Source organism: Balaenoptera musculus, chromosome 11, assembly GCF_009873245.2.
Source record: "Balaenoptera musculus isolate JJ_BM4_2016_0621 chromosome 11, mBalMus1.pri.v3, whole genome shotgun sequence".
Classification (NCBI taxonomy): domain Eukaryota; kingdom Metazoa; phylum Chordata; class Mammalia; order Artiodactyla; family Balaenopteridae; genus Balaenoptera; species Balaenoptera musculus.
Genome location: NC_045795.1, coordinates 5,843,401 through 5,871,338, shown reverse-complemented (window position 1 = coordinate 5,871,338; position 27,938 = coordinate 5,843,401). Strand labels below are relative to the sequence as shown.

The 27,938-nt window shown below is 42.2% G+C and overlaps 1 protein-coding gene across 3 annotated transcripts in view; it reads left to right on the top strand.

Annotated features, from left to right (window-relative positions):
* Positions 1 to 10,421: 10,421 nt before the first annotated feature.
* Positions 10,422 to 27,938, top strand: part of BLOC1S5 (biogenesis of lysosomal organelles complex 1 subunit 5) — a 42,097-nt gene continuing 24,580 nt past the window's right edge. For all 3 annotated transcript variants that reach the window (XM_036870030.1, XM_036870032.1, XM_036870031.1), the window contains exons 1-2: positions 10,422 to 10,568; positions 14,953 to 15,035. In XM_036870030.1, the coding sequence (XP_036725925.1) occupies positions 10,451 to 10,568; positions 14,953 to 15,035 (201 nt within the window). In that variant the 5' untranslated portion in view covers positions 10,422 to 10,450. The remainder of the gene's footprint in view (positions 10,569 to 14,952; positions 15,036 to 27,938) is intronic.

Below are 27,938 nucleotides of genomic sequence, written 5' to 3'. Positions count from 1 at the left end.
TACACCAGAATCTAACACAGCATGGTCAATCAACTACACTTCAATTTAAAAAAAAATAACAACCCTCAAATATTTCTTTAGCACCTACTGTGTGTCGACAGTCGACTAGGGCCTGTGGACAACACAGGTACACACTTGCCCTCATAGGGTTTCCAATCCAATGGTCTGTAAACAGATTCCTGAAACAGCAGGTAAAGCATCCTTGGGGAGGCAGCCAGCCGCTCAGCATTCTTTGAAAGTAAATAAAATAATCAGATGCCATTTACTGAGTGGCTACTGTGTCTGGGCTCTGTACCGGACACTTTACAACCTTCACATTATCTCATGTTACTTTAGGAGGTAGGGCAGAGGCAGAGGCTAACCCACATGCTGAGCACCCAGTTAGAGCACGGCTGGAGTGAATGGGAACTGTACAACTGCAGAATTGGAGGACACCACCCGTCACCATTTTATGCCCTGGGGTTTGATTTGACGGCCCTGACTAGATACTAGCCCTGTCTCCCTACGCCCTGTGCAACTTTCAAGAACAGGTCAAAAATTCCAAGTAGGGAAGTATCATTCTTCAGTTGAGGAACCACAAATTTTCCACTAATTACCATAAATAATGGTTTAAAACCAAATAGAGGGGAATTCCCCAGGGTCCAGTGGTTAGGACGCCACAGTGGAGGGCCTGGGTTCAATCCCTGGTTGGGGAGCTAAGATCCCACAAGCCACGGCGCTGCCCCTAAAATAAAAATCAATCAATAAGTAAACAAACCAAATAGAAATAATAGAACTGGAAGCAATATCAAAAGGCCATTTGTGGGACTTCCCTGGTGGCCCAGTGGTTAAGACTGCACGCTTCCAGTGCAGGGGTTGTGGGTTCGATCCCTGGTCAGGGAACTAGATCCCGCATGCATGCCGCAACTAAGACCTAGCACAGCCAAATAAATATCAAAAAAAAAAAAAAAAAAAAGGCCGTTTGTCTTTCGTCCCACTTATACCCAAAGCATCCAAGATGTCATGAAGTGATTTGTGGAGTTCCGTCACAAAATGGTAGAAAAAGTGACCTAACTTAAACTCTCCTCCATCCCCATCCAGATTCAGCATAAGATTACCGCATGGAGGTTTTTAACAGATGCGTGGGCATGCTCGTTTTTACTCCCTGTTAAGCATATAGGTCCCCCATTGGCTCCCCCAAGTTAAACCTGAATCTGTAGTCACCACAGTCTGTAATGGGCACATTAGGTTTACCGCAGGGACCAAGGCAGGAAGGTAGGAGTGGAAAGAATGGGCAGATCACCCACTGCTGGTGCATCGTGTGAGAGCCCTGCTAAAAGTCCTTCCAGAATAGCTTCAAGACGTGTTGATAAAAATTTAAGCAGAGATATTGTTAGGAAAGAATAGAACTCTATTGCAATCAGGTACATGTACATCACACCGAGAGATAAAATACACAACTCTTTGACAAGGAGTCAATTAGAATGATTGTGAAGTACAGCTTTTTCATTTATGTATGTTTTTTCTATCATTTGACTTCATTCCTTTAAAAAAAAAAAAGTCAGATGTTACACAAACTTTAATATTAATCCAGCTTTGGCAGAGATGTTGTGGTTTTGTGGATTCGAGCATTTAGCTTTTTAGCTCCAGAGAGCGATATTTCTTCTTTCTCTCCATAATGAGATTACCTGCTCCTACCCATTACCAGGGCACTAAATTTGAAATTCTCCATACACCTGAGTAGTCTGCTACATATCTGGCCATCTTAATTTTAGTCTTGATTTATTGAAGCTGAATTACATTCCCAACTCTTCCTGGAGCTCTGGGTGAATTTTATTGAAAAAGCAGTGGGGAGAAATTTGCTATCATATATCGCTCTTGCTGGCCAGAGCTTTTCGATACACAAGGGGCTCTATCTGCTCCATGTCTTGTATGCTGGATTTATAACACTGAAGCCCAGCTCTAGGGTTACATACAGGCATATCAGAGATGAGATGGGGAATTTGATTTTGTAATAATGATTACTTGTTGCTGGAGCCCATATTCCTGCAGGCTCTTCCTTTACTCTCCCTGCCGCCGATGAATAAAACTAATTCCAACTGCTACCTTATCTAGCAAAACTCATCTTTCACTTACGAGAGAGGCCAAAAGAAGGGAGACAGGAAGTCAGGAGAATTTGAGATGTTGGCCATTTTTGCTATTATGTCTCAAGGGTTTCTTCTTCCATTATCGTGATTCCTTTAGGAATATTTTCATCTTTTAAACTTTCGTTTCTTTGTGGGGAGAATGAAAGCGTCACATCTCTTCCAGCCTGGCGAGTTTATCTGATGGCTCATCTGTGCTGTCTGTTCCACTTCAGAGAGGCTGGGTCCCTAGGGCTAGCCAGTCGTATTAGGGATCCTGCGGACTTGGCTTGCCATTTCTGCTAAGGGTCATCTGTCCTCGCGGTCTTGCCGTGGATAATTTTTGCCTTCCCGAACATCATCTGCTTGAGAAATTTGTGCCTGGCAGGCCTGTCTGTCCAAGTTAAGCTTGAAATACAGTAGCCACACAACTAACCCGACAAAGCATCGCTCTAAACAGCAAGGCCCCAGGCCTGCTTTGACCAAGACCACAAACTTCCAGCCATCTGATTACAAATTCCGAAGTTTCTTTGGTGCAGTCCATGAACCAGTCTTTTCATACAAGGTGGGTTATCCTTCCTCCACTGCCCCAGTTTTCCCAATCTCCTGCAACACACACACACACACACACACACACACACACACACACACACAGATACGCACACACCCTTATGTTAAAAACCCTTAGAAATGCTTAACCGTCTGGTTGACCTTACCAGTTCCTGACTGTTCGGCATTTGACTCGAGCCCTGAGACTTAGATGAAAGAAATGTAGAGTTGACTGTCATCGTCAGAAGTTTGAGGCATGGGTGACAGACATTACATGAAAGCAGTGGTTCTCAGACTTGAGCATGAGTGGTAATCACCTGAGGCTTCTCAAAACACAGATTGCTGGGTCCCGGCTGGAGTTTCTGATTCAAGAGGTCTGGTGTGGTGACCCCACCATGAGAACCATTATACTACACCTGTCCGAAGCTTGGGTGACAATCAGACACAGAGCAGCTGCACTCATCCAAAAACTCTTGCTCCTGTCTTTTTGCATAGCTAAGTCCAGTTTCCTGGAGGTGGGCCTAGCCTGGTGATGGAGCGTCCTGAGTTCTGATTGGTTGGCTCTGTCCCAGGAGTTTCTGTCTGTAGCAGCTCTCGCGGTAAAGCACTGCATGTTCTCCAAGTGACGGAGCTACACCGGAAGCAGCTGTAAGGAGCACAGCAGGATTCAGTCCAGGAAGGATCAGTCCAGGTCTGTAAAGTCGCTGCCTAGTCGCTGCCAATGCCAACACCCAGCGCGTTATTTCACACCACACAGCCTCTGGGCTTAGCATGCCAGAGGCATTTCCAAAACTTCGTATGATTAACACACAGTAATATTTAGTATTTTACCCCAAAAGACTGTCTAATCTTTTCCCCTCCTTTATTTTCATCAGTTTCTTCCATTTTTAATTTTTTAACCCACTTCAAAAATAGGTTAGACAAAAAAGGATAAACAGTAACGCCAACAGAAAATATCCAGAGGAAATCTCATGATGTGGATTTGATAAAAAGCAAAATAAATTTAGGAGCCCACTCCCGCAGCTATGCTTATCCTTGATGGGCTTATACTAAGGAATGAGTTTTAATTTTGTTCTCAAGAGGCATGTAATTAAATACACATTTTATTTTTATTTTCTAATTTTTATAAGGTTCAATAAGGAGTTAGCAAATAATTTACCCTGAAGTCAGAAATTTACTTCTTCTAAATTAGCATTATTTCCATGTTTTAGATGCCTTAACTCTCAAGAAGCACAATAATTGGCAAAATCCCTTTACCATTCCATGATTTAGAAGTGTCTGATACTGAGAGTCTCTAAAAAAGGATCAAGCATAGAGCGCTATGCAGGGGGAGAACAGCTATTCTTAAAACAGGAGAAGTGCTTTGTGTATGATTCCATTTAGGTGATGTTTTCGAAATGACAAAACGATTTAGAAATGGAGGATACATCATAGGTTGCCAGGGGATGGTGTAGGGCAGGGAGGAAGGTAGGTGTGGTTACAAAAAGGTGCCAAGGGGGATCTTTATGGCTCTGGAGCTGTGCAATATCTTGACTGTGCTGACAGGTACATAAACCTACACGTGATAAAATTATACAGAACATAATACACACACAATGAGTACAGGTAAAACTAGGGAAATCTAAATAAGATTGGTGAACTGTATCAATGTCAATATCTTGGTTATGATATTCACATTTACAAAATGTTACCAGTGGAGGGAAATCAGGCAAAGTGTACGACGAATCTCTGTATTATGTCTTAAAACTGTATGAGAATCTACAATTATCTCAATAAAAGTTTTATTTAAATAATACAGGAAACGTCTCATCAATCCGGAGACAGCTAGAGATAACACAAGCCCTTCAGGGAGATGACAGAGTCCTTTTTGTCCTCAAAACTCTGAGATTCCATGGGTCACAGAGCAAGGACGCAGAGCAGCCCCGCCCCCAGCCCAAGGTGTCTGGCAGGAGCGCTCTGCCACTGGAACTCTTCTTTCAGTTGCTCTTTGCTGTCTGAGCTGCAGTTTAAAGATTTCTGTAAAAGAGGAGAAAGAAACCGAGGTGTACTCTGGACCTGACCATCCCAGAGAACAGCGCAACGCAGTGCTGGGCGGAACAAAACAATCAAACAGCTGGAACGTGTATCTACAGGCTGTAAGCAACAGAATTGCAGGAAAGTCATTGCATAGGGATTTAATATTGTCCCCTCTGGTAGATGTCGCCTCCGTGAGGGGAGGAAAAGGCTGGGTCAGTGCTATATCCCAGCCCTTAGCACGGCGCTTGGCACACGGAAAGTGCTCAATCCATATTTGTTAAACGTGTTTGAATGAGGAAATGAAAAGGCCAGTTAGAGGTAGTATGGCTTCCCTCTTCCTTCTCTCCAGATCATCCTCCCCTACTTTCTCTTTGTCCACCACCTACACTTAAACACGTACGCAGGGACCAGGTTGTTTCTGCCCCAAACCAGCTGGGCATTTAGCCTCTCTACGCCTCAGCCTCCTCACCTGTCAAATGAGGAGAATAATAATGCTACCAACTGCAGAGGACTGCCATGAGCCCTAACTGGATCAGCACGTGTAGAGCACTTACAACATTAGCTGGCCTGTCGTAAGTGCCATGTAAGTGTTTGTTCAATTGCAGCAAGTTCTGACACTGACTCCCAGAGTTAGCCCAGACCTCATAGACTCCAGAAGGCTCCACAAGCTCTGGCGGTTCCCAGGCCACCTGAGCTTCTGTCCAGCTGTCTACAAATGTCAGGAGGTCTCACTTTACCCTTGCAGGTTCAATAATTCACTAGAATGACTCACAGAACTCAGGAAAGTGCTGTACTTATGATTACAATTTTGTTGTAAATGATACAAATCAAGACCAGCCAAATGAATAGATGTCTGGGAGGGTCCCAAACGCTAAGCTTCTGGGTCCTCAGTTTGCCTCACCCTCTTGGCACATTAAAGTATGGCTACCAACCAGGAAGGTCACCCGGGCTGTCCAGAAGGTTTTTACTGGGGTTTCACTGTGAAGACATGGTTGATGTATCATTGCCCACATGACTGAACTCAATCCCCAGCCCGCTCTCCTCGCCAGAAGTCAAGCTGATATTACATGGCTCAAAGCCTCAACGCCTCAACCCTTTAATCACATGGTGGTCTTTCATGTATGGCCAGCCCCCATCCTGAAACCATCCCGGGACCCACGTGAGTGAGCGCTTTAGCATAACCTCCGGCCCACCAAGAATAACAAAGCCACTCCCATCACTTTCGAAATTCCAAGGATTTAGAGGTTATCTTCCAGGAACCAGGGACAAAGATCAGCCAAGTTCTTTATTATACAAGAAAAATAAAGTTGATTCAATTCATTGAACAGGCAGAAGGGGCAAGGAAAACATTCCAGGAAGGGGGTGTCTAAAAAGAAAGAGGCAGAAATAATGTCTGGCACAGTCATGACATAGTAGAGAGACCACCTCCCCACCCCACCCCAGCTGATTGAGCTCTGCTGTTTTAGAATGCACCAGCCTTGAAGTCCATAGACCAGGGCTCTGACCATGGTTCTGCTATTTGATAACTATGGTACCATCTTGTGGGAGTATATTTACAGATCATTGTAAGCCATGTGAAATCCTTTCTATAAGAGGTGGGCATAATTTACACACACACACACACCTACCTTAGTGTATTAAAACAACAAAAATTTATTATTTCTCATAATGAAACCCCACAATTCAGATTGGGACTTGGAACCCACTGTCTTTTAATTGAAATCACACACCTGGTCTCAGGACTTAATGAAGCTCAGGTTCTTTATGTCTCAGCACAGAAAGAATTCAGCGAGAGACAAAGTGATAGGTAAGAAATGAATTTATTTAGGGGGATACACATTCCATAGACAGAATGCGGGCTGTCTCAAAAGGCTAGAGTGGCCATGGGAGAAACACATTTCACAGACAATGTGGGCCATCTCAGAAGGCAAGAGGCCCCAAAATATGGGGTGGTTAGTTTTTATGGGCTGGGTAATTTCATAGGCTAATGAGTGGGAGGATTATTCCAACTATTTTGGGGAAGGGGTGGGGATTTCCAGGACTTGGGCCACCACCCACTTTTTGGCCTTTTATCATCAGCCTCAGAACTGTCATGGCGCTGGTGGGTGTGTCATTTAGCTGATGTATTACAATGAGCATATAATGAGGCTCAAGGTCCACTGGAAGTCGAATCTTCCACCGTCTTGGACCACGTGGTTTCTAGCCAGTTTTTGTCATATCCTCAATGGCTATGTCATTCTTTTAGAGGTTGTGTCCTGCCCCCTTCCCTCCTGTTTCTATAACACTGTGGGTTGATTAGGCAGTTTTCTGGCTTCATGTGGTGGTATCCACTCCACTGCAATTCATGGGACTGCATTCAGCTGGCTGATGGCTGGGCTGAAAGATCCAAGAAGGCCTCCCTCACCCTTGGCTGCTAGGGGGCCTCCGTTCTCACCTATAAAGCCTCTCTCTACAGGGGACGTCTCATCTTCCCGTGCTTCTCCCCAGCAGGACAGCCTAGACTTCCCGACAAGAGCAAAAGCAGAAACTGCCAGGTGGCTTAAGGCCCACCATGTTCTACCCATCAAAGCAAGTCACAAGGTCAGTTCAGACTCCAGGGGAGGGGAAACAAACTCCATCTCTTGATGGGCGGGAAGGGAGGAAACATCGCAGCCATCTTAGAGACTCTCTCACGTTCTCTGATCCTTAGCTTCTGTATCTGAAAATGGGTATTATAATATTTATCCCAACTAGATTAATGAGAAGATGGTATGTTATGTGTGATGACATTTTATAAATTGTAAAGGGCAAAACACGTGCAAGACATTATAGTGGTGGCAAATAAAGGTGGATTGGGAGAAAGAGCAGATTATACAGGGCTTTAAAAGGAGATAGAGGAGGTTATTGAAATAGTATTTATTGAGCATTTGCTATGTGCCAAGCACTAAGTACTTTACAGGTATTATCTTCTTTAATCATCACAACTTTATAATATGGATATCTTATTGCTATTCTGTAGAAAAGGAACATCAGGCAAATGGCACAGCCAGAATTTGAACCCAGTTCTGTCTGATTCCAAAGTCTTAACTGCTGCACCTGGAATTCTTATATCATAATCAACTGGCAATTGGGTAAGGGGAGGTAGCAGCTACTCTAGAACTACTGAAACAGAATCTGGGGAGGCAGAACCCAGAATCTGCAATTTTAACAGCCATGTTAATGTGGGAGAAGTATCAATCTCACTACTAGAGGGAGCCTGAAGCCGAATCTGGCTTCTGTACCCCAACACCAAATTAAATCTTGGAGACAGAGTTTTGGGTGAAGTAGAAGAGAATAGCTTTATTGCTTTGCCAGGCAAAGGAGGCCACAGCAGGCTCCTGCTCTCAGAACTGTGTGTCCCAATCTAGAGGGGGGTAGTGAGAAGTTTTATAGTAATGATTCAAAGAGGGCGTGATCAGCTCGTGGACATTCTTCTGATTGGTTGGTGGGGAAGTAAGTGGGAGTCAGCATCGTCAACCTTCTGGTTCTAACCGGTCTGGGGTCAACGTGCTTATTACGGTTAATTTCTCCCACCTGGTAGGGGTTTCAGTATCTGCAAAGATATTGTTATGTATCCCTGCCCCAAGGCTGCACTATGTTTTTTTTTTTTTTTGGCCACACTGCGTGGCTTGCCAGATCTTAGTTCCCACACCAGGGGAACCTGGGATTGAACCCCAGGTCACTGCAGTGAAAGCACTGAGTCCTATCCACTGGACCATTAAGGAACTTCTGACACTATTGTTTCTTTTCACTGTTCCTCACTTGTCTCCGCATCCTCTCCCTTCCCTAATTAGCAACCGTTTGAACCTGCTGGTTGGAACTCTGGGAAGGTCATGGAGGCTGAATGAAGCCTATTTTCTGTAATCGAGAAATGAGGGACACAGAATTTTGTGCCCAGGAGCCCCACAGTGTCCTGCTCAGTATCAAGTCTTCCCAGGTTTTTCAGTAGTTCAAAGAAACTAAGAAGACAAGCTTAGAGAAGATTTAGTCTGGCAGATGCAGAAGAAAACTTGAATACGAAAAGTGCCTAGAAGTGGGGAGGATAATGAGGGGCTTTAAAAATAATTACGTTTTCTAGAGGTTAATGCCAAAGCGAGGGAAGTAAAAGGTTAGAAGCCGGACCCAATAACATGCAGTTAACCAAGTTCACATTCTATTTATGAATTCATCTATTTTATGCCTCTTTGTTATTCCTGTGCTAGAAAACCCCAAGTTCCATCTTCACCGCACCCCACGTGACTTACACAACATTTCAGTTCTGAAGACAAAATATACCTCCTCTGGGAAGTCGTTCCTGGCCACCTCCTGCCCCCAGGTGTCCCACACATGTGCTGCACTTTCCTCCATCCTGTCATATACAAGGCCCTAGTCTGTAAATGTTGGTGACTGAGAGACCCTTGAGGGTAAGGACAGTGCAGGAAGAGAGGAGGGAGAAGGGAGAGATTAAGAGATGATTCTTAGAAAGAACCGCTGGGTGAACACAGGAGATGAAGGAGTCACTGCAAAGTTGCACCGTCTGTCGTTTGAACAGGCACAAATACTAATGCAAGTTCATGTGCCCGACGCACAGTGAGGCCAAACAAACTGAAACGTCAGCGTTTGGAGCCAGAGAAAGGTTTATTGCAAGGCCGTGCGAGGAGACAAGGTGGCTCATGTCCTAAAAAGCCTCCTGCTCTCTGAAGGGTTTTCGCCTAAGCATTTTTAAAGGCCAAGTGCGAGGTGGGGGGAGGGGTCTGCAGGGTACGCGATCAGATCGTGCACAATACTCTGATTGGCTGATGATGAAGGAACAGGGTGGTGTCACAGGGGTTAACTTTATCAGTCCTTGGGCTCCGGGAGGCCTGGGGCTACATGCTCATAGTCATCAAGTAGTTAACATCTTCCATTTGATGGGGGTGGGTTCACATCTGTGAAACACCTCAGGAAAATTGCATCAATTACTATTATCTACGTACTTCAGAGAGGAGCTAAAGCAGAGGCTATGGGGGAAGGCCTGTGCCAGGAAGGGAGTGACAACTTGTTGAGAATACAAGATCAACTCTAAGGAGTTTACCAAACAGCAGCACTAGATACAAATCTGTCAGCACCGGATTTGTCTCTTCAGGGCTACGAATCAAAGCAGCCTAGCAAATTATGGTCCCTTCCATAATTACATGCATTTATTTTATCTTAGCCCCTATAACAACTGGTTGAGATGTTGTAAATACAAATGCCAAGAACAGACGATTTTGCTCTTTACATGGGCATGAATGAGTCTGAGAAGTGATTTGGGCAAATTACTTAATCTCTAATCCTGTTTCTTCTTTTGTTAGAAAGAAAGGACAAAACTGTTTCCCGCAGTTGCCATGATGAGCAAATGTGGCAAAGCACGCACGTCAACAACCTCCATTAAATACTGGTGGCAGGTAATAATATAGATGACGTATTTACACCACTATTATTCATATTCATCTATAACTAGATCCCCTCTCCGCCAACCTCTCTAAACCACGATAAATTTCAGCAGGTTTAGGGAGGAATAAGTTTAACTCTAACTTTCAGACACCTTCCTATTCCGGCAGCATCTGCCCTAACCCAACATGGCGGCACCGGCTTCTTCAAGCTCACGACCCTGGCCACACCATAGTGGCTTTATAGGAACCGCCCGCTGGGTAGGCTCAGCGTCCCCGATGCCCTTTGATGACGCAAAAACCCTGCGCGGGGGAAGCGGGACGCGTAGGTTTGCGCAGGCGCAGCGCGGCCGCGGGTGGGCGGAGCTGGCCGGGATGAGCGGCGGAGGGACAGAGACCCCCGTGGTTTGTGAGGCCGCCCCGGGCGGCGGCGGCGGCAAGAAGAAGGACTCGCTGGGGACCGGGGGCTCGCCAGCCCACCTCATTATCAAGGGTACGGAGTACTAGGGCTCTCGGCCCGGTGGTCCCAGCACAGCCCCACCTCCCAGGCGGCGTCCTCTCACCCGGGGCCGAGCCCGAGGTCGACCCCCGGCTCCCGGGCGGCCTGGCGTTTGCGGTGGGTGGGGGAGGGGTCTTTGCGCATTGGCGCCTGTTTCCCCGCGCCAGGTGCCTCCCAGTAACAGCAAACCGCCGCAGCCCCTCCTGCTTCCTCGTAGAAGCCGCAGCCGGGAGCCTTCGGGCTTCCCTCTCCCCTCCCCCAGGCCGGGACCCTGCGTGGAGCTGGCGTGGACGCGGGCTCGCAACCCACGTGTGATGCCCTGAGCTTGGGAGTCGGGAAGGGCCCGCGCCCCCAGGCAGGCCGCTTAGGAGGTGTGTGCCTAGGCCGTTCGCCCTGACCCTGTCTGCTCCTGGGTCGTGCAGGGTGGAAACGAGAGAACGTGAAGGCATCTTAAAACACGAAAGCCCCCCAACACGTGTAGCGATGTCCACTCGTCCCGTGGACGAGCTTTGAGCTGGGAGAAGGTCACAACCTAGCTACAGCCCGGATTCTCACAGAACCTGAATTGGTTTGATTCTCCAAGCTCTCAACAACTGTTTCCTGCAGGAAGATCTTTGCCAGTTAAATACCACACCTTCTCATCTCCGTCCTCTCTTAACCCCTCGCTTCTGCCGGCAGCCCTACCGTCTTGCAGTGTTGAAGCCCTTGTAGGATTCCGGCGCCCTTCAGCGCTGCCCAGGGAATGGCATCCTCGTGTTCATGCCTATTGCATTTTAACCGTATCTGTCAGGTTTGTGTAGAATTCAGGGTGTCTCAAATCTAGTTAGTAGTGTGGGCGTAGTGCAGGGGTGTTAGGCCTTAATTGTTTACATGTGCAATCTTAGTGAGCTATTACTTAAATTTTTTTTTAATTACAGTAAAATACGTGGAATATAAAGTTTCTCTTAATCATATTTTAGCGTACAATTCAGTGGCATTGGTACGTTTCACGTTGTTGTGAAACCATCACCATCATCCAGCTCCGTAACTATTTCATCTTCCCAGACTGAAGCTGTGTCCCCATTAAACACGGCCTCCCCAGTCTCCCCTTTCCCCCGCCCCAGCCCCTGGCAGCCACCATTTTACTTTCTGTTTCTGAATGTGGCTACTTTAGGTACTTCATATACGTAAAATCGTGCATGTGTCGGAATTTCCTTCCTTTTTAAAGCTGAATATGATTCAGACATTTCATTGTACACACACACACACCCACACACCCACATTTTGGGCATCCATTCACCCATGGATGGACACTTGGGTTGCTTCGCATTTTTGGCGCTTGTGAGCATGGATGTACAAATATCGAGTTCTTGCTTTCAGTTGTTTTGGATGTATACCCACAGCTGAATTGCTGGATCGAATGATAAATCTATTTGTAACTTCGTGAGCAGCCACTCTACTGTTTTCCGTAGTGGCTGAACCGTTTTACATTCTCACCAACAGTTCACAAGTGTTCCGGTTTCTCCACAACCTAAACAATACTTGTTATTTTCTGTTTCTTTGGTAGTGGCCGTTCTAATGGGTGTGAGGTAGTATCTTGTAGTTTTGTTTTTGTTTTTATTTTTTAATATTTATTTATATTTTGGCTGCACCAGGTCTTAGTTGCGACACATGGGATCTAGTTCCCTGACCAGGGATCGAACCCGGGCCCCCTGCCCTGGGAGTTCGGTGTCTTACCCACTGGACCACCAGGGAAGTCCCAGTGTCTTGTAGTTTTGATTTGCATTTCCCTAAGGTTAATGATGTTGAACATCTTTTTATGTGCCTACTAGACATTTGTAAATCTTATTTGGGGAAATGTCTGTTCAAGTCCTTTGCCCATTTTTTAATCAGGTAGTGTGTTTTGTTTTTGTTGAGTTGTAGGAGGTCTTTTTCTATTCTGGATATTAGCCACTTTACAGCCATGATTTGCATATATTTTCTCCCATTCCATGGGTTGCCTTTTCACTCTGTTGATTGTGTCCTTTGATGCACAGAAGTTTGTGATTTTGATGTAGTACTTTTTAAATTGAAGTACAGTTGATTTACAATATATTAGTTTCAGATGTAGTACTTTCTTTAAAAGAAGGTAATTCAAAGGGAGTTTTTCAGGTTAATTCAAAATTGAGTTATAATTGAAAATACGTCTAGAACCTCCTTGGGTTTTTTTGTGGAACCATTTACTATTTTCATTCTGAAAATCTGTTTTTAGTTCATCTTACTTGAAGACTATCGATTGTGAAAATATACGTGTCGAGTTTTATTGCCAGGGTCTAGTGAAAGGGAAATATATAAATAAATGATTTCAATACTTAGGCCCCAGGTGTTTGAGGTTTTCTGGGCTGTGGTTGGCTGTTAGGAGACAGGGGGAGCTTCCTGGGGCATGGAGTGTCTGACCTGAGTCTTGAAGAATAAAGGGTTAGTAGTTGAGAAAAGAGAGCAAGGATATTTTGGACTTAGTTTGGAACAGCATGAGCAAAGGCGTGGAGGCCTGAGTCAGCATGGCATGTTTGGGAAACTACACGTGGAAATCAGACCGAAGAAGAATTCTTGCCTTTTTAAGGAGATTGGACTTCTTGTTGAATGTTCCATATTGTTATGGAACAACAATAAGTACAAGAGTCATGTGGTTAGATCTGTGTTTTAAATAGAACATTCAGGCAGGTACAGTGGATCCTCGTCTTGCAGGAGGCCCATTTGTGAACTTGCCTACTTTATAAAGTGAATTTGTAACTGCAGAACCAGAGAATACAAAGGGCCTACTGTCCTGCAGATAAGCGGAATTGACTGTACGTGGAGTGGGTTGAAGAGGGGTGTGACTCACTCTGTTGAAATAGTCCAAGACAAGCAAGGATGGAACAGAAGGGATGGATGTGAGAAGCCGTGAGGTGACAGTGGTGACGATGTGGGTGTTATCAGAAAAGTTTACTCTGCAGTAAATTGTTCCTTATGATGGGCAAAGATCCACGTACTACATCAAAGGTCTGCAAGTTCAGGGCCAGAACTTTATTAGATAATGAGAGATCTGCAGTTTACTGTGTCTTTTCTTGTCTCATAGTCTGTTGAAGTGCTTATTTCTATCTTTTGTGTGAAGAGATTTCTAACTCCCACGTTAGAGTATGAACTTTGAAGAACAAAGGATTATATCTTTTGCCTTGTTAACAAACAACAAAAGAGTGCTTTGCCTGTAGCAGGGCTGGGATTGAGTTTATGTGGAAATATGTGGCTTCCCTTTACTTTATTAAACTGAGAGAATTTGTTTGTAATCCTTGGGACGCCTGCAACTCTGAATTATTATAATGTGTTTGTTTTGTTGTTATAATGTTATTACAAAACCAGCTTAATTTTTGTGATCGTGTGTGTTTCAGAATCTTTTCTTCCCCCTGATCTTCACATCTTAAGTTTTGGAGTGCAGTCAGGGCTTCAGAGGTGATCATTATCCACTTCTGAACAGAACTGAATTCTCCAAAGACTAAGTAAATTCCCATTACATCAGGCCACAGACGCACATGTCCCAAAATCAGTGGAATGGCTTCTCAGTCATATAGAAAAATGTGTGTTAACCCTCTGTGGATGATACAAACAATTTGGTCTCTGAGATACTCACAGGAGTAGAGAGGAAATTTCAGGACAATATGGTAAGTGGTATGAGAGCAGAATATGCCCCGGGATGACTCACCAAAAACAGTTAAAATTCAGAACTTTTTTCCCTTAATTATGACTTATGGAGACTTGCAGTGAACACTCACCAGCCATCTTAATAAACACACATGAAGAGCGCCATCGTGCCCTTTGCTCTCATTGCACGGCCCTCCCTCCTCTAAGGTAACCGCTGTCTTGAATTTGGTGTTTATCGTTCTCGTGCATTTCTTTATAGCTTTATGGCTTCTGTATATGTCCCAACAGGAAGTGATTTTGCATATTTTGAAAGTTTATATAAATGGCTTTATCCTTCTGAAAGTTGCTTTTTTGCGGGATTTATCCTTGTTAATAAATGTAACCCCACTGTATTCATTTTCACTCACTGATTTGTAATATCCATCCTATGAGTATGTTAGGTCATTCCCCTTTTTTTTTCTTTTGACATTATATTCATGCTGTAGTAAACATTATACATTTTCCTTTGTTTAAGAGTTTTTCTAGGGCACATACTTAGGCATGAAATTGCTAGGTATACGTCTTCAACTTTATTAGATATTGCCAAATTGCTCTCAAAAGTACTTTACCAATTTACTGACTGGATAATCCATAGTCTGAACTGGATTTTAACCTTCATACATTTATGGGGAACAGGAAGAGTAAAGCTAGAGATTGTGCCACTTAGCATGGATTGACCTTGAGTTTCATTTTGTCTTTACAGATCTTGGAGAAATTCATTCAAGGCTGTTAGATCACAGACCAGTTATCCAAGGTGAAACCCGTTATTTTGTGAAAGAATTTGAAGTGAGTATTTGAAACCTATTTTGTAAAAAGACTGCCCTAATTGTTAGTGTGTTAATATATGGAAGGGAAATCCCCTGGTTTTAAAATCTATGATTTCTCTTCATGTGTTCGTAAAATATACAGAGTATTCAGAGGCACTGACGTGAATGGAGGGAGCACAAGAGTAGACAGCAGGCGCCTTGGGCTCCAGTTCTGGTGCCTGCTCTCGGGTGTTTACTGTCTGTTGAGCTCAGGTTTTCATGTATAAAATGAGATACAATGAAAAAAATGGTTCTACAGATGAATGGGTCAGTTTTGCACACACCCATTTTCTATATTTTTTTTTCTCATTTGGGGCAGCAGCATCTACCCAAAGCACTCAAGTGAAAACATGAGAATTGCCCGTGGCTATTCCCTCCCCTTTAGGTTACATTCAATGATCAAGCCTTCCAAATGTTACCTAACAAATCTCTGTCCTTTCTGATTGGTAGGCCTGCTTTATCAACCCAGTCAAATCCAGTCTTCACCCTGCTGCCAGAGCGCTCTGACATTAACTCTTTAAAAACCTTTGATATCATTTTCTGTCTACAGGACAAAGCCCAGCATCCTTCTATGACCCGGCTCCTATCTTTCTAGCTTTACCGTCTCCCACCCCACCTTGTGTGCTATGTCCCAACAGTCCTGATGCACTAGCCTGCCATTCTGTTTCGTTTGACTATGATTTTGCACATGTATAATTGGTTCACTGTGCATTGAATAGTAACATCCCAAGCTACTGTTGGGTAGATGGTAAATGATGTTACACAAGCAGTTTTGTGATTTTGTGGAAGTTGGGGTTTTCTTTTATTTCTTTTTTTTTGGCCTTGTGGCTTGCGGGATCTTAGTTCCCCAACCAGTGATTGAACCCCCTGGCAGTGAGAGCACCAAGTCCTAACCATTGGACCACCAGAGAATTCCTGGGGTTTTATTTTCAAATGAGACTACAACCAAGCAGGAAGTCTAAACCTGCTAAAAGGAGAGAACCTTTCCATAAACCCTTTAAAAGTACAGGAAGCCTGTGGTACAGAGCACTCAAAGCAGAGAGACAGAGCTGCTGCATTAGACACCATTTCTGGGTTCAAGAGACTCAAAATCTGCATAATACCTGCTTCACAGGGTTATTGTGAAGATTAAAGGTGTGTGTATCTTAGAATATTTTCTGGTACCTAGGAATAACTGGTAGTTATCTTCATCATCATTACTATTGCTGTTGTAGGGTAAGAATAATTATCCCACACACAGAAAATTAACCATAGACTATTCCCTCATCATGCTATGTAAAGATTATTAATAATTCAATTAGTGAGAATAAAGTAGTGGGAATAAAGTCTGGGCACAGCATGGTGGGTACTCTGCTCACGGTCTCACAAGGTTCAAATCAAGGAGCTGTCCAGTCTCCATTCTTACTTGGTGCTCAGGGTCCTCTTTCTGACTCACAGGATTTTGGCAGGACTCAGTTCCTTGCCCAGGTAGACAAAGTTCCCATTTCCTTGCTTGCTGTCGGCCGGGGCCGGTCTCAGCTCCTAGAGGCCACCCATATTCCCTGCCACACGGCCCCTTCCTTCTTCAAAGACATAAGTGAAGTCTCCCTTTCATGCTTTAAACCTCTCTTACCGAGAAGAGTCCCATCCCTGTTAAGGACTCACCTGATGGAGTCAGGCCCACTAGGGATAATCTCCTTTTCTTAATGTCAGCTGATTTGGGGCTTTAAGTAAACCTGCAGAATAGCTACACAACAGCACCTCGGTTAGGATTTGACTGAGTAACTGAGAGGTGTGTATATCCTAGGGGTGGCGCTCTCAGGGTCCATCTTGAATTCTGCCTTCTGTGAGCTCTTATTATTACCTATATTTTCCTTACTCTTTGCTTGGTTATTGCCCATTGTCCTTCCTAGAATATAGACACTTACCTTTCTTATGCTCTGTTGTGTTCAAAGTGCCTGAAAGAATGTCTTGTGCATTGTAGGTACTTAATATGATTCAAAAACACAATTAACAGAGCTTGGCCTAAAACCTGGCTTTTCCAACATCCTTTCATAAGTCATCTTTTTTTTTTTTTTTTTTGCCAGTCCAGTTAATTTGAAATGCTAAATAGCTTTTCTTTTTAAAAAGTTTGTAAATGTATCTCTAAAGGCCTACTATATATTATAAAAGAAGCATAGAATTTTGGAATTAAGATGACTTCTCTAATCCAACCCCCCAGCTTCACTGAGCCCAGAGATGGAAAGAAATGTGTGGAAGGTCACACAGCTGATTAGTGGATGAGCGCTCATTAGATAATGTAGGTGGTTCCTGTGAAAGGGCTGTACAAGCAAGACTGAGTCTTGAATGGATGATGAAAGAAGTGTTATTACATTTATGCTGCGGAATATATTATATTGAAGAGCTCACTCCCTTTTGAAGCCAACACCTCTGTTAACTGGGGCTGAGAGAAGACGGGCGTGTGCCTGAGAGGAGAGCAGTTACCTGGGTTCTGCGTTGTTCAGCCCTTCAGGGTCTCTTTGGAGACAGGGCTGTGCTGAAGCGTAAAAGAACATGGGCCTTGGAGCTGGACGTGTGACATATCTGGGCTCAAATCCTGGTATCCCTCTTCCTAGCTGTGATTATTTGCTCTACTAAGGCCTAGTTTTCTCTTTTTTAAAATGGGAACAATAATACATGCTGCAGAGTTTTTGTGAGGATTAAGTAATATATCATTTTTTTAAATCCCTGGTATGTCGATGTTAGGCAGGTGTTGGTAACTGTTATTATTAAGAGAAAGATGGGAGCAAGTAAAATCAAAATTGTATTAATTCAGAATTTGCAATACTTTGAATGAGTTTTGGTTCAGTTTTTAATATCTTTAGGGAAAACAACGATTTGCTAAGCAAATGACATAGACATCTCAGGAAAATGTTTACTAAAGAATAAAATTTTCACACTGGGTATGACAGATTTAAGCTTATTATAGAAAGTGAAACAGAATGTCTTCAGCACTTACTTTGTGTGAGACCTCATGTCAGGAACCAGTGCTGTATCCCTGAGTAAGACAGACAGGGGCCCAGCCTTTATGCAGCAGGGCAGGCTCATGTTGTCACTGAAGAATGGTCTCTGAAGGGCTCAGAAATATTTCCTCAGCTGCGTTTGCGCTCTCTCCAGCTAATTGGTCACATGACTCCTCTTCTTGAAAAGTACTTGATGCCGTCCTTACACGCAGTCACCTCCCCCGTCCGTCTATTTTAGTGTCTCCTGGAAGCTTTCCTGTACGTCAGGCTCGGCTACCTTTTCTGTCTGTTACACACTGACCTTTCCCCTCAAATTACGAGAGAAAAGCTGAAAGCATTTTAGAGATTTAGATTTGAATGGATATGTGCATTACTTACCGTTCTTTTCTATCTTGGCCCCAATAAAAACATCCTCTGTTTAATAAAAGTGGTCGTTCCCCAGCGTCGCACAGCTGGACCGGAGGAACGGGAGGCAGAGCTGTCAGGGCTTCCTACGAGTTTCGTCTTTTTTTTTTAAATTGAAGTACAGCTGATTTACAGTGTTTCAGGTAGACAGCAGAGTGATTCAGTTATACATACATATATACGCGCACACACATACATGTATATGTATGTTCTTTTTTAGATTCTTTTCCATTACAGGCTATTACATGATACTGAATATGGTTCCCTGTGCCACACAGTAGGTCCTTAAGTTTTGTCTTCTCTAGGTCATTTAAATGTGGTTCACTTGAAGAAAAACTGGCTAGCATTTAAAAGGAAACTCGTTTATAGTTTATATATTTTTAAAGGTTAACGCACGTGGCAACGATAATCTTTTTCTTTATAAAATTTTCTTTCTTAAAGAAGGGACTAAGTGCCACACGGTGGCAGCATTACTTAAATTATCGACGTTCTCTTGTAATATTTTAAGCTCTCTTTTTGTGTTTGTTAGTATTTCAGGACAGTTGACTGTCTTGCTCCCAACTGCACACAGCTCTTTTATTCCCCACGATTCCAGTAAATACTATGAACAGAGATCCCGGCAGGGCGCCTCCAGTGAGCCTGTCTGGTTGTGGCAGTGAGTAAAGGCATGGTCTTCTGCATTGTTCTCTCTCCAGCTGCAGGACGCCGGGGCCTCTCTCGTGTGAGACAGAGGGGAGGCCGTGCAGGTCAGCGCTTATGAAGTGCTTAGGGGCTGCGCAGTCCTGCACGAACTCATCTTCAGCAAACTTCAGTCTCTGACTGCTTTATTGACTGGTTCCTGAATCCCTTGGTGTATCATAAGGAAGGTGTTTGGTCACTAGTGACAGACACCTGAGGAGAGTGGCTTTCCTAAGTGCTTACTTTTCTCTCACAGCAGCCAGAGCCTGGGGCTGGTGTGGCAGCCCTAGACGTCAGCTCTTCCTCCAGCTTTTGCTTCTTCCTCACCGCCGTGCTGCTCTCACCCCAGGCTCATGCTCACAGGGTAGCTGTGGGAGCCCAGCCATGGCGCGTGCGCTTCATGCAGCAGAAAGGACGGCAGGTGGGCGATGGCTAGCTGTGTCTGTTACGCGCAGGTTTACCACCAAGTGGTATTTGGGTGTTGAGAGGAGGAGACGAGGGGGATGGATCCAGAGCTGTCTGTCACACTGGATGCGCGAAAATAGATACGAAACTGTCTCTACCTTCAGGAATTTACAGTCTGCGGAGAACAGATTGTAATGGTGAAATTATTATGATAAAATAAGCACAAAGTGATTGAAATCTCAGAAGAGGAGATAACTCCCAACTGAGCTGGGAGGGAAATCTTCAGAAGCGGGGCTGATACTTGAACTGAGAAAGAAAAATAGATGTTAGAGAAATAGGGAAAAAATGGAGGAAATGTTGATTAAAATTGAGGCAAAAAAAATTGTTAAAATAAGTACAGTAGTTACAGGAGGTGTGAGGGTTCTTATTGCTGCGTCTGAACGTGAGTTGTACTGATAAAAAGATAAAGTCCCTTAAAAGGCAGGACAGACAAGAATTTCATTTGACATCTGATCTCATTTTTGTTAGGTTGTAAGAGTAGCTGTCAGAGTATTAAATGTCAGGAAAAAGTCGATCCCATGTGGCATGTAATAGATTCACGTATGTATGATAACGGTTTTAAAACTTGTGAGAAAAAAAAACTTGTGGGACTGACCATTTTGTGATGGAAAGAAAATTTTAAATATTACATCGGTCTCTCATTTCCTCTCTAATACTATCAAGTTACATCTTTAATGTAAATATTACAGTGACTGTACTAACATTATGAACAATTGCTAACATTTTGAAGCATTTAGTGCCAGGCACTGTCTTGAAGCACATTACCTGAGCACTTGTCATTAATTTCAACTTGAGAAAAATTAACTGTATATGTAATTTTATGGGGTGTTATACATCAGAAACCAAGCTTCATTGCTGCTGTGCTTTGCTCTGAGAATTTTCACCCCAGAAATAATTTTCATATAACAAATAAACAGATGTTGGTTTATAGTCTTCCTTTTGTAGTAGGTGTCAACCGTACACCTTAGCCAAAAATATCAACATATAAACAAGCACATACCAGATGGGCCTATTTGTTGTTTAAATTAATTATTGTCATTAATGGGCTGTTACAGAGGTGACGGTACAAATTCACTTACTGTAACGTGTAATTTAAGGCTCAACAATGGCTATAAGGGAGACAGCCTAACCAGGTCACATGCAGTGGCTCTGTCTTCTGCCCGTGTAGATACAGCCTATCAGAAAACGGAAGGAGAGGGGAGGGCATATGAAAAGGAGACTGTCCTCACTTGTTGCCTTATCAGTATTAACTGGGAGGGAAAGGATGCTATTGCAGATTAGATTCTGAGGGAGAGGGAAAGGCTAGAGACGGAAGAGGTGACCACCTAATACTAATCTTGCTTAGAGTGGGGAACCAACAGACAGGAGCCAGAGTGGAGACCGGGGTGTTGTAAGAAGTATTAGTATAAACATAACCATGAGAACAAAAACGCCAACTTTTTGAAATACTGAAAGAGATACCCAAAAGAGAGAACAAATAGACCGCATGACCACATAGAGAAAGATTATATACGTTGAGGGTGTGTGTGTGTGAATCAGCGTGACTCAAAGTGAAATAAGAAAAGTCTGAATATCATGTTTCTGTTTAAGAAGGAATTGAAATATATATATATATATTTATACATATGTGTATATACACACACATATATGTTTATATACACATCTGTGTATACATATACATATGTATATATGTGGATGTATATCCTTATAGTTAAGACAATGGCAGGATAAAAATGTAAAAATAATTATCTAAAGAGAGTGATAGAGGGAATAGGATACAAAAGATAGTGATAGAAGCTAGACTTTTTTGAATATATATTTTTTTAGATGTAGTTTGGGAGCCATGTAAATATTTTACATAATTTAAAAGAAAATTAAATTTTAAGGAGGAATCCCTAAAAATCAAGTAATGTGTAAAAAAGCAAACCTGTTTTCCTAGATGGTGGCATTGCCACGCAGAGAAATTCTTCCAGGTAACTTTAAAACGCAGTAATTTGACTGTGTACATTTCTAGTGGAATACCCTTCAGAACAGAAAGTTAAAAAAAAAACAAACCTGAAATTGTTTCCAGTAGTCATTTTGTTAATTCTGGCACTGGTATCGTTATTTCATTGACTTGGTGATAAAGCAAATGAGTAACTCTGTTGGTATTTTCAGAATTGAAAAAGAAACAAAGACAGGAGGGTAACTAAAAATCCTGTAGTCCTGAATTTAAGGTTTTTTTTTTTTTTAAATAAATTCATTTATTTATTTTTGGCTGTGTTGCGTCTTTGTTTCAGTGCGCAGGCTTTCTCTTGTTGTGGCGAGCGGGGGCTTCTCTTCGTTGCGGTGCGCGGGCTCTAGGCGCGCGGGCTTCAGTAGTTGTGGCACGCGGTCTCAGTAGTTGTGGCGCGCGGTCTCAGTAGTTGTGGCTCGCGGGCTCTAGAGCACAGGCTCAGTAGTTGTGGCACACGGGCTTAGTTCTCCGCGGCATGTGGGATCTTCCTGGACTAGGGCTCGAACCCATGTCCCCTGCATTGGCAGGCGGATTCTTAACCACTGAGCCACCAGGGAAGTCTCCTGAATTTAAGTTTGATTATGAATGTGAACTTAAGATGTTTCTTTTCTTTTCACAAAAATACCTATTTCCTAGCCTTGTCCACTCAAAGGGCTAGAAATGATGACTGACCCTTAGTGCTCAGTCTCTAAATACCAGTGGTGTTTAGAGACCTGCTGATTCCCAGTCTGGGTCAGGAAATGGACGAGAAGAGCCTGGAGCATCAGGTCGCACTAGAAAGCAAAGAAGCTGCTAAGGGGCCTTGGGGTTTGGACTGCAGCGTTGCAGAGCCAGGGTGAATAGGCTCTCCCTGGAAACAGATAGGATGATTTCAGCATCAGTGGGGACAAATACTGCAATGGGTTAAAAACTTCACATATTCCTATGAGTCATAGGAATGCGTGGAAACATACAAAAAAAAAACCTTTAGCGAATTTAGGGAACCACACCATTATTTTTGAAACTGGTGAATAAAGAGAAGTAATCAAATGTTTTATTCTGCCTTTCATATGAGCATATCTCAGAGTAACCAAATAGTTGCCAAGGGGAAATTTCTCTTTATGGAAGTATTCCTGCTGATAAATGAAGACGGAATATTACCAGCATCCTGTTGAAAGTGCACAGCCCACCTCTGAAATATTCTTTTTTTTTTTTTTGAATTTTATTTTACTTTTCTTATACAGCAGGTTCTTATTAGCTATCTATTTTATACATATTAGTGTATATATGTCAATCCCAATCTCCCAATTCATCACACCACCACACACACACCCCTCCCCACTTCCCCCCTTGGTGTCCATACGTTTGTTCTCTACGTCTGTGTCTCAATTTCTCCCTTGCAAACCGGTTCATCTGTACCATTTTTCTAGGTTCCGCATATAAGCGTTAATATATGGTATTTGTTTTTCTCTTTCTGACTTACTTCACTCTGTATGACAGACTCTGGGTCCATCCATGTCTCTACAAATGACCCAGTTTCGTTCCTTTTTATGGCTGAGTAATATTCCACTGTATATATGTACCACATCTTCTTTATCCATTCGTCTGTCGATGAGCATTTAGGTTGCTTCCATGACCTGGCTATTGTAAATAGTGCTGCAGTGAACATTGGGGTGCGTGTGTCTTTTTGCATTATGGTTTTCTCAGGGTATATGCCCAGTAGTGGGATTGCTGGGTCGTATGGTAGTTCTATTTTTAGTTTTTTAAGGAACCTCCATACTCCATAGTGGCTGTATCAATTTACATTCCCACCAACAGTGCAAGAGGGTTCCCTTTTCTCCACACCCTCTCCAGCATTTGTTGTTTGTAGATTTTCTGATGATGCCCATTCTAACTGGTGTGAGGTGATACCTCATTGTAGTTTTGATTTGCATTTCTCTAATAATTAGTGATTGTTGAGCAGCTTTTCATGTGCTTCTTGGCCATCTGTATATCTTCTTTGGAGAAATGTCTATTTAGGTCTTCTGCCCATTTTTGGATTGGGTTGTTTGTTTTTTTAATATTGAGCTTCATGAGCTGTTTATATATTTTGGAGATTAATCCTTCGTCCATTGATTCGTTTGCAAATATTTTCTCCCATTCTGAGGGTTGTCTTTTCGTCTTGTTTATGGTTTCCTTTGCTGTGCAAAAGCTTTTAAGTTTCATTGGGTCCCATTTGTTTATTTTTGTTTTTATTTCTATTACTCTAGGAAGTGGGTCAAAAAAGATCTTGCTGTGATTTATGTCATAGAGTGTTCTTCCTATGTTTTCCTCTAAGAGTTTTATAGTAAGTGTCCGGTCTTATATTTAGGTCGTTAATCCATTTTGAGTTTATTTTTGTGTATGGTGTTAGGGACTGTTTTAATTTCATTCTTTTACATGTAGCTGTCCAGTTTTCCCAGCACCACTTATGGAAGAGATTGTCTTTTCTCCATTGTATTTCCTTGCCTCCTTTGTCATAGATTAGTTGACCATAGGTGCATGGGTTTGTCTCTGGGCTTTCTGTCCTGTTCATTGATCTGTATTTCTGGTTTTGTGCCAGTACCATAATGTCTTCATTACTGTAGCTTTGGAGTATAGTCTGAAGTCAGGGAGTCTGATTCCTCCAGCTCCATTTTTTTGCCTCAAGATTGCTTTGGCTATTCGGGATCTTTTGTGTCTCCATACAAATTTTAAGATTTATTGTTCTAGTTCTGTAAAAAATGCCATTGGTAATTTGATAGGGATTGCATTGAATCTGTAGATTGCTTTGGGTAGTATAGTCATTTTCACAGTATTGATTCGTCCAATCCAAGAACATGGTATATCTCTCCATCTGTTTGTGTAATCTTTGATTTCTTTCATCAGTGTCTTATAGTTTTCTGAGTACAGGTCTTTTACCTCCTTAGGTAGGTTTATTCCTAGGTATTTTATTGTTTTTGTTGTAATGGTGAATGGGATTGTTTCCTTAATTTCTCTTTCCGATCTTTTGTCAGTTGTGTACAGGAATGCAAGAGATTTCTGTGCATTAATTTTGTATCCTGCAACTTTACCAAATTCATTGATTAGCTCTAGTAGTTTTCTGGTGGCATCGTGACGATTATCTATGTATAATATCATGTCATCGACAGACAGTGACAGTTTTACTTCTTTTCCAATTTGTATTACTTTTATTTCTTTTTCTTCTCTGATTGCCATGGCTAGGACTTCCAAAACTATGTTAAATAATAGTGGCGAAAGTGGACATCCTTGTCTTGTTCCTGATCTTAGAGGAAATGCTTTCAGTTTTTTACCATTGAGAATGATGTTTGCTGTGGGTTTCTCATATATGGCCTTTATTATATTGAGGTAGGTTCCCTCTATGCCCACTTTCTGGAGACTTTTCATCATAAATGGGTGTTGAATTTTGTCAAAAGCTTTTTCTGCATCTGTAGATCATATGGTTTTTATTCTTCAGTTGAATATGGTGTATCACATTGATTGATTTGCATATATTGAAGAATCCTTGCATCCCTGGGATAAATCCCACTTGATCATGGTGTATAATCCTTTTAATGTGTGTTGGCTTCTGTTTGCTAGTATTTTGTTGAGGATTTTTGCATCTATGTTCATCAGTGATATTGGTCTGTAATTTTCTTTTTTTGTAGTATCTTTGTCTGGTTTTGGTATCAGGGTGATGGTGGCCTTGTAGAATGAGTTTGGGAGTGTTCTTTCCTCTGCAGGTTTTTGGAAGAGTTTGAGGAGGATGGGTGTTAGCTCTTTTCTAAATGTTTGATAGAATTCACCTGTGAAGCCATCTGGTCCTGGACGTTTGTTTGTTGGGGGAAATTTAATCACAGTTTCAATTTCATTACTTGTGATTGGTCTGTTCATATTTTCTATTACTTCCTGGTTCAGTCTTGGAAGGTTATACCTTGCTAAGAATTTGTCCATTTCTTCCAGGTTGTCCATTTTATTGGCATAGAGTTGCTTGTAGTAGTCTCTTACGATGCTTTGTATTTCTGCGGTATCCGTAGTCACTTCTTTTTCATTTCTGATTTTATTGATTTGAGTCCTCTTCCTCTTTTTCTTGATAAGTCTGGCTAAAGGTTTATAAATTTTGTTTATCTTCTCAAAGAACCAGCTTTTAGTTTTATTGATCTTTGCTATTGTTTTCTTTGTTTCTGTTTCATTTATTTCTGCTCTGATCTTTATGATTTCTTTCCTTCTGCTAACATTGGGTTTTGTTTGTTCTTCTTTCTCTCATTGCTTTAGTTGTAAGTTTAGATTGTTTATTTGAAATTTGTCTTGTTTCTTGAGGTAGGATTGTATTGCTATAAACTTCCTTCTTAGAACTGCTTTTGCTGCATCCCATAGGTTTTGGATCATCGTGTTTTCATTGTCATTTGTCTCTAGGTATTTTTTGATTTCCTCTTTGATTTCTTCAGTGATCTCTTGGTTTTTTAGTAACGTATTGTTTAGCCTCCATGTGTTTGTGTTTTTTACGTTTTTTTCCCTGTCATTCATTTCTAATCTCATAGCGTTGTGGCCAGAAAAGATGCTTGATATGATTTCAATTTTCCTAAATTTACTGAGGCTTGATTTGTGACCCAAGAAGTGATCTATCCTGGAGAATGTTCTGTGCGTACTTGAGAAGAAAGTGTAATGTGCTGTTTTTGGATGGAATGTCCTATAAATATAAATTAAATCTATCTGGTCTAGTGTGTCATTTAAAGCTTGGTTTCCTTATTAATATTCTGTCTGGATGATCTGTCCATTGGTGTAAGTGAGGTGTTAAAGTCCCCCTATTATTGTGTTACTGTCGATTTCCTTTTTTATAGCTGTTAGCATTTACCTTATGTATTGAGGTGCTCCTATGTTGGATGCATATATATTTATATATATATATATATATATATATATATATATATATATATTTATAATTGTTCTATCTTCTTCTTGGATTGATCGCTTGATCATTATATAGTGTCCTTCCTTGTCTCTTGTAACATTCTTTATTTTAAAGTCTATTTTATCTGATTTGAGTATTGCTACTTCAGCTTTCTTTTGATTTCCATTTGCATGGGATATCTTTTTCCATCCCCTCACTTTCAGTCTGTATGTGTCCCTAGGTCTGAAGTGGGTCTCTTGTAGACAGTATATATGTGGGTCTTGTTTTTGTATCCATTCAGCCGGCTTGTGTCTTTTGGTTTGGAGCACTTAATCCATTCGTATTTAAGGTAATTATCGATATGTATGTTCCTATGACCATTTTCTTAATTGTTTTGGGTTTGTTTTTGTAGGTCCTTTTCTTCTCTTGTGTCTCCCACTTAGAGAAGTTCCTTTAGCATTTGTTGTAGAGCTGGTTAGGTGGTGCTGAATTCTCTTAGCTTTTGCTTGTCTGTAGAGCTTTTGATTTCTCCGTCTAATCTGAATGAGATCCTTGCCGGGTAGAGTAATCTTGGTCGTAGGTTCTTCTCTTTCATCACTTTAAATATATCGTGCCACCCCCTTCTGGATTGTAGAGTTTCTGTTGAGAAATCAGCTATTAACCATATGGGAGTTCCCTTGTATGTTATTTGTTGTTTTTCCCTTGTTGCTTTTAATAATTTTTCTTTGTCTTTAATTTTTGTCTATTTGATTACTGTGTGTCTTGGCGTGTTTCTCCTTGGGTTTATCTTGCCTGAGACTCTGCGTTTCCTGGACTTGGGTGGCTATTTCCTTTCTCATGTTAGGGAAGGTTTCGACTGTAATCTCTTCATATATTTTCTTGGGTCCTTTCTCTCTCTCCTCTCCTTCTGGGACCCATATAATGTGAACATTGGTGCATTTAGTGTTGTCCCAGAGGTCTCCTAGGCTGTCTTCATTTCTTTTCATTCATTTTACTTTATTTTGTTCCGCAGCAGTGAATTCCAGCGTTCTGTCTTCCAGGTCACTTATCCGTTCTTCTGCCTCAGTTATTCTGCTATTGATTCCGTCTAGTGTATTTTTCATTTCAGTTACTGTATTGTTCATCTCTGTTTGTTTGTTCTTTAATTCTTCTAGGTGTTTGTTGTTTAATTCTTCTAGGTCTTTGTTAAACATTTCTTGCATCTTCTCAATCTTTTCCTCCATCCTCCTTTGGAGGTCCTGGATCATCTTCACTATCATTATTCTGAATTCTTTTTCTGGAAGATTGCCTATCTCCACTTCATTTAGTTGTTTTTCTGGGGTTTTATCTTGTCCTTCATCTGGTACAAAGTCCTCTGCCTTTTCAATTTGTCTGTCTTTCTGTGAATGTGGTTTTCGTTCCACAGGCTGCAGGAGTGTAGTTCTTCTTGCTTCTACTGTCTGCCCTCTGGTGGATGAAGCTATCTAAGAGGCTTGTGCCAGCTTCCTGATG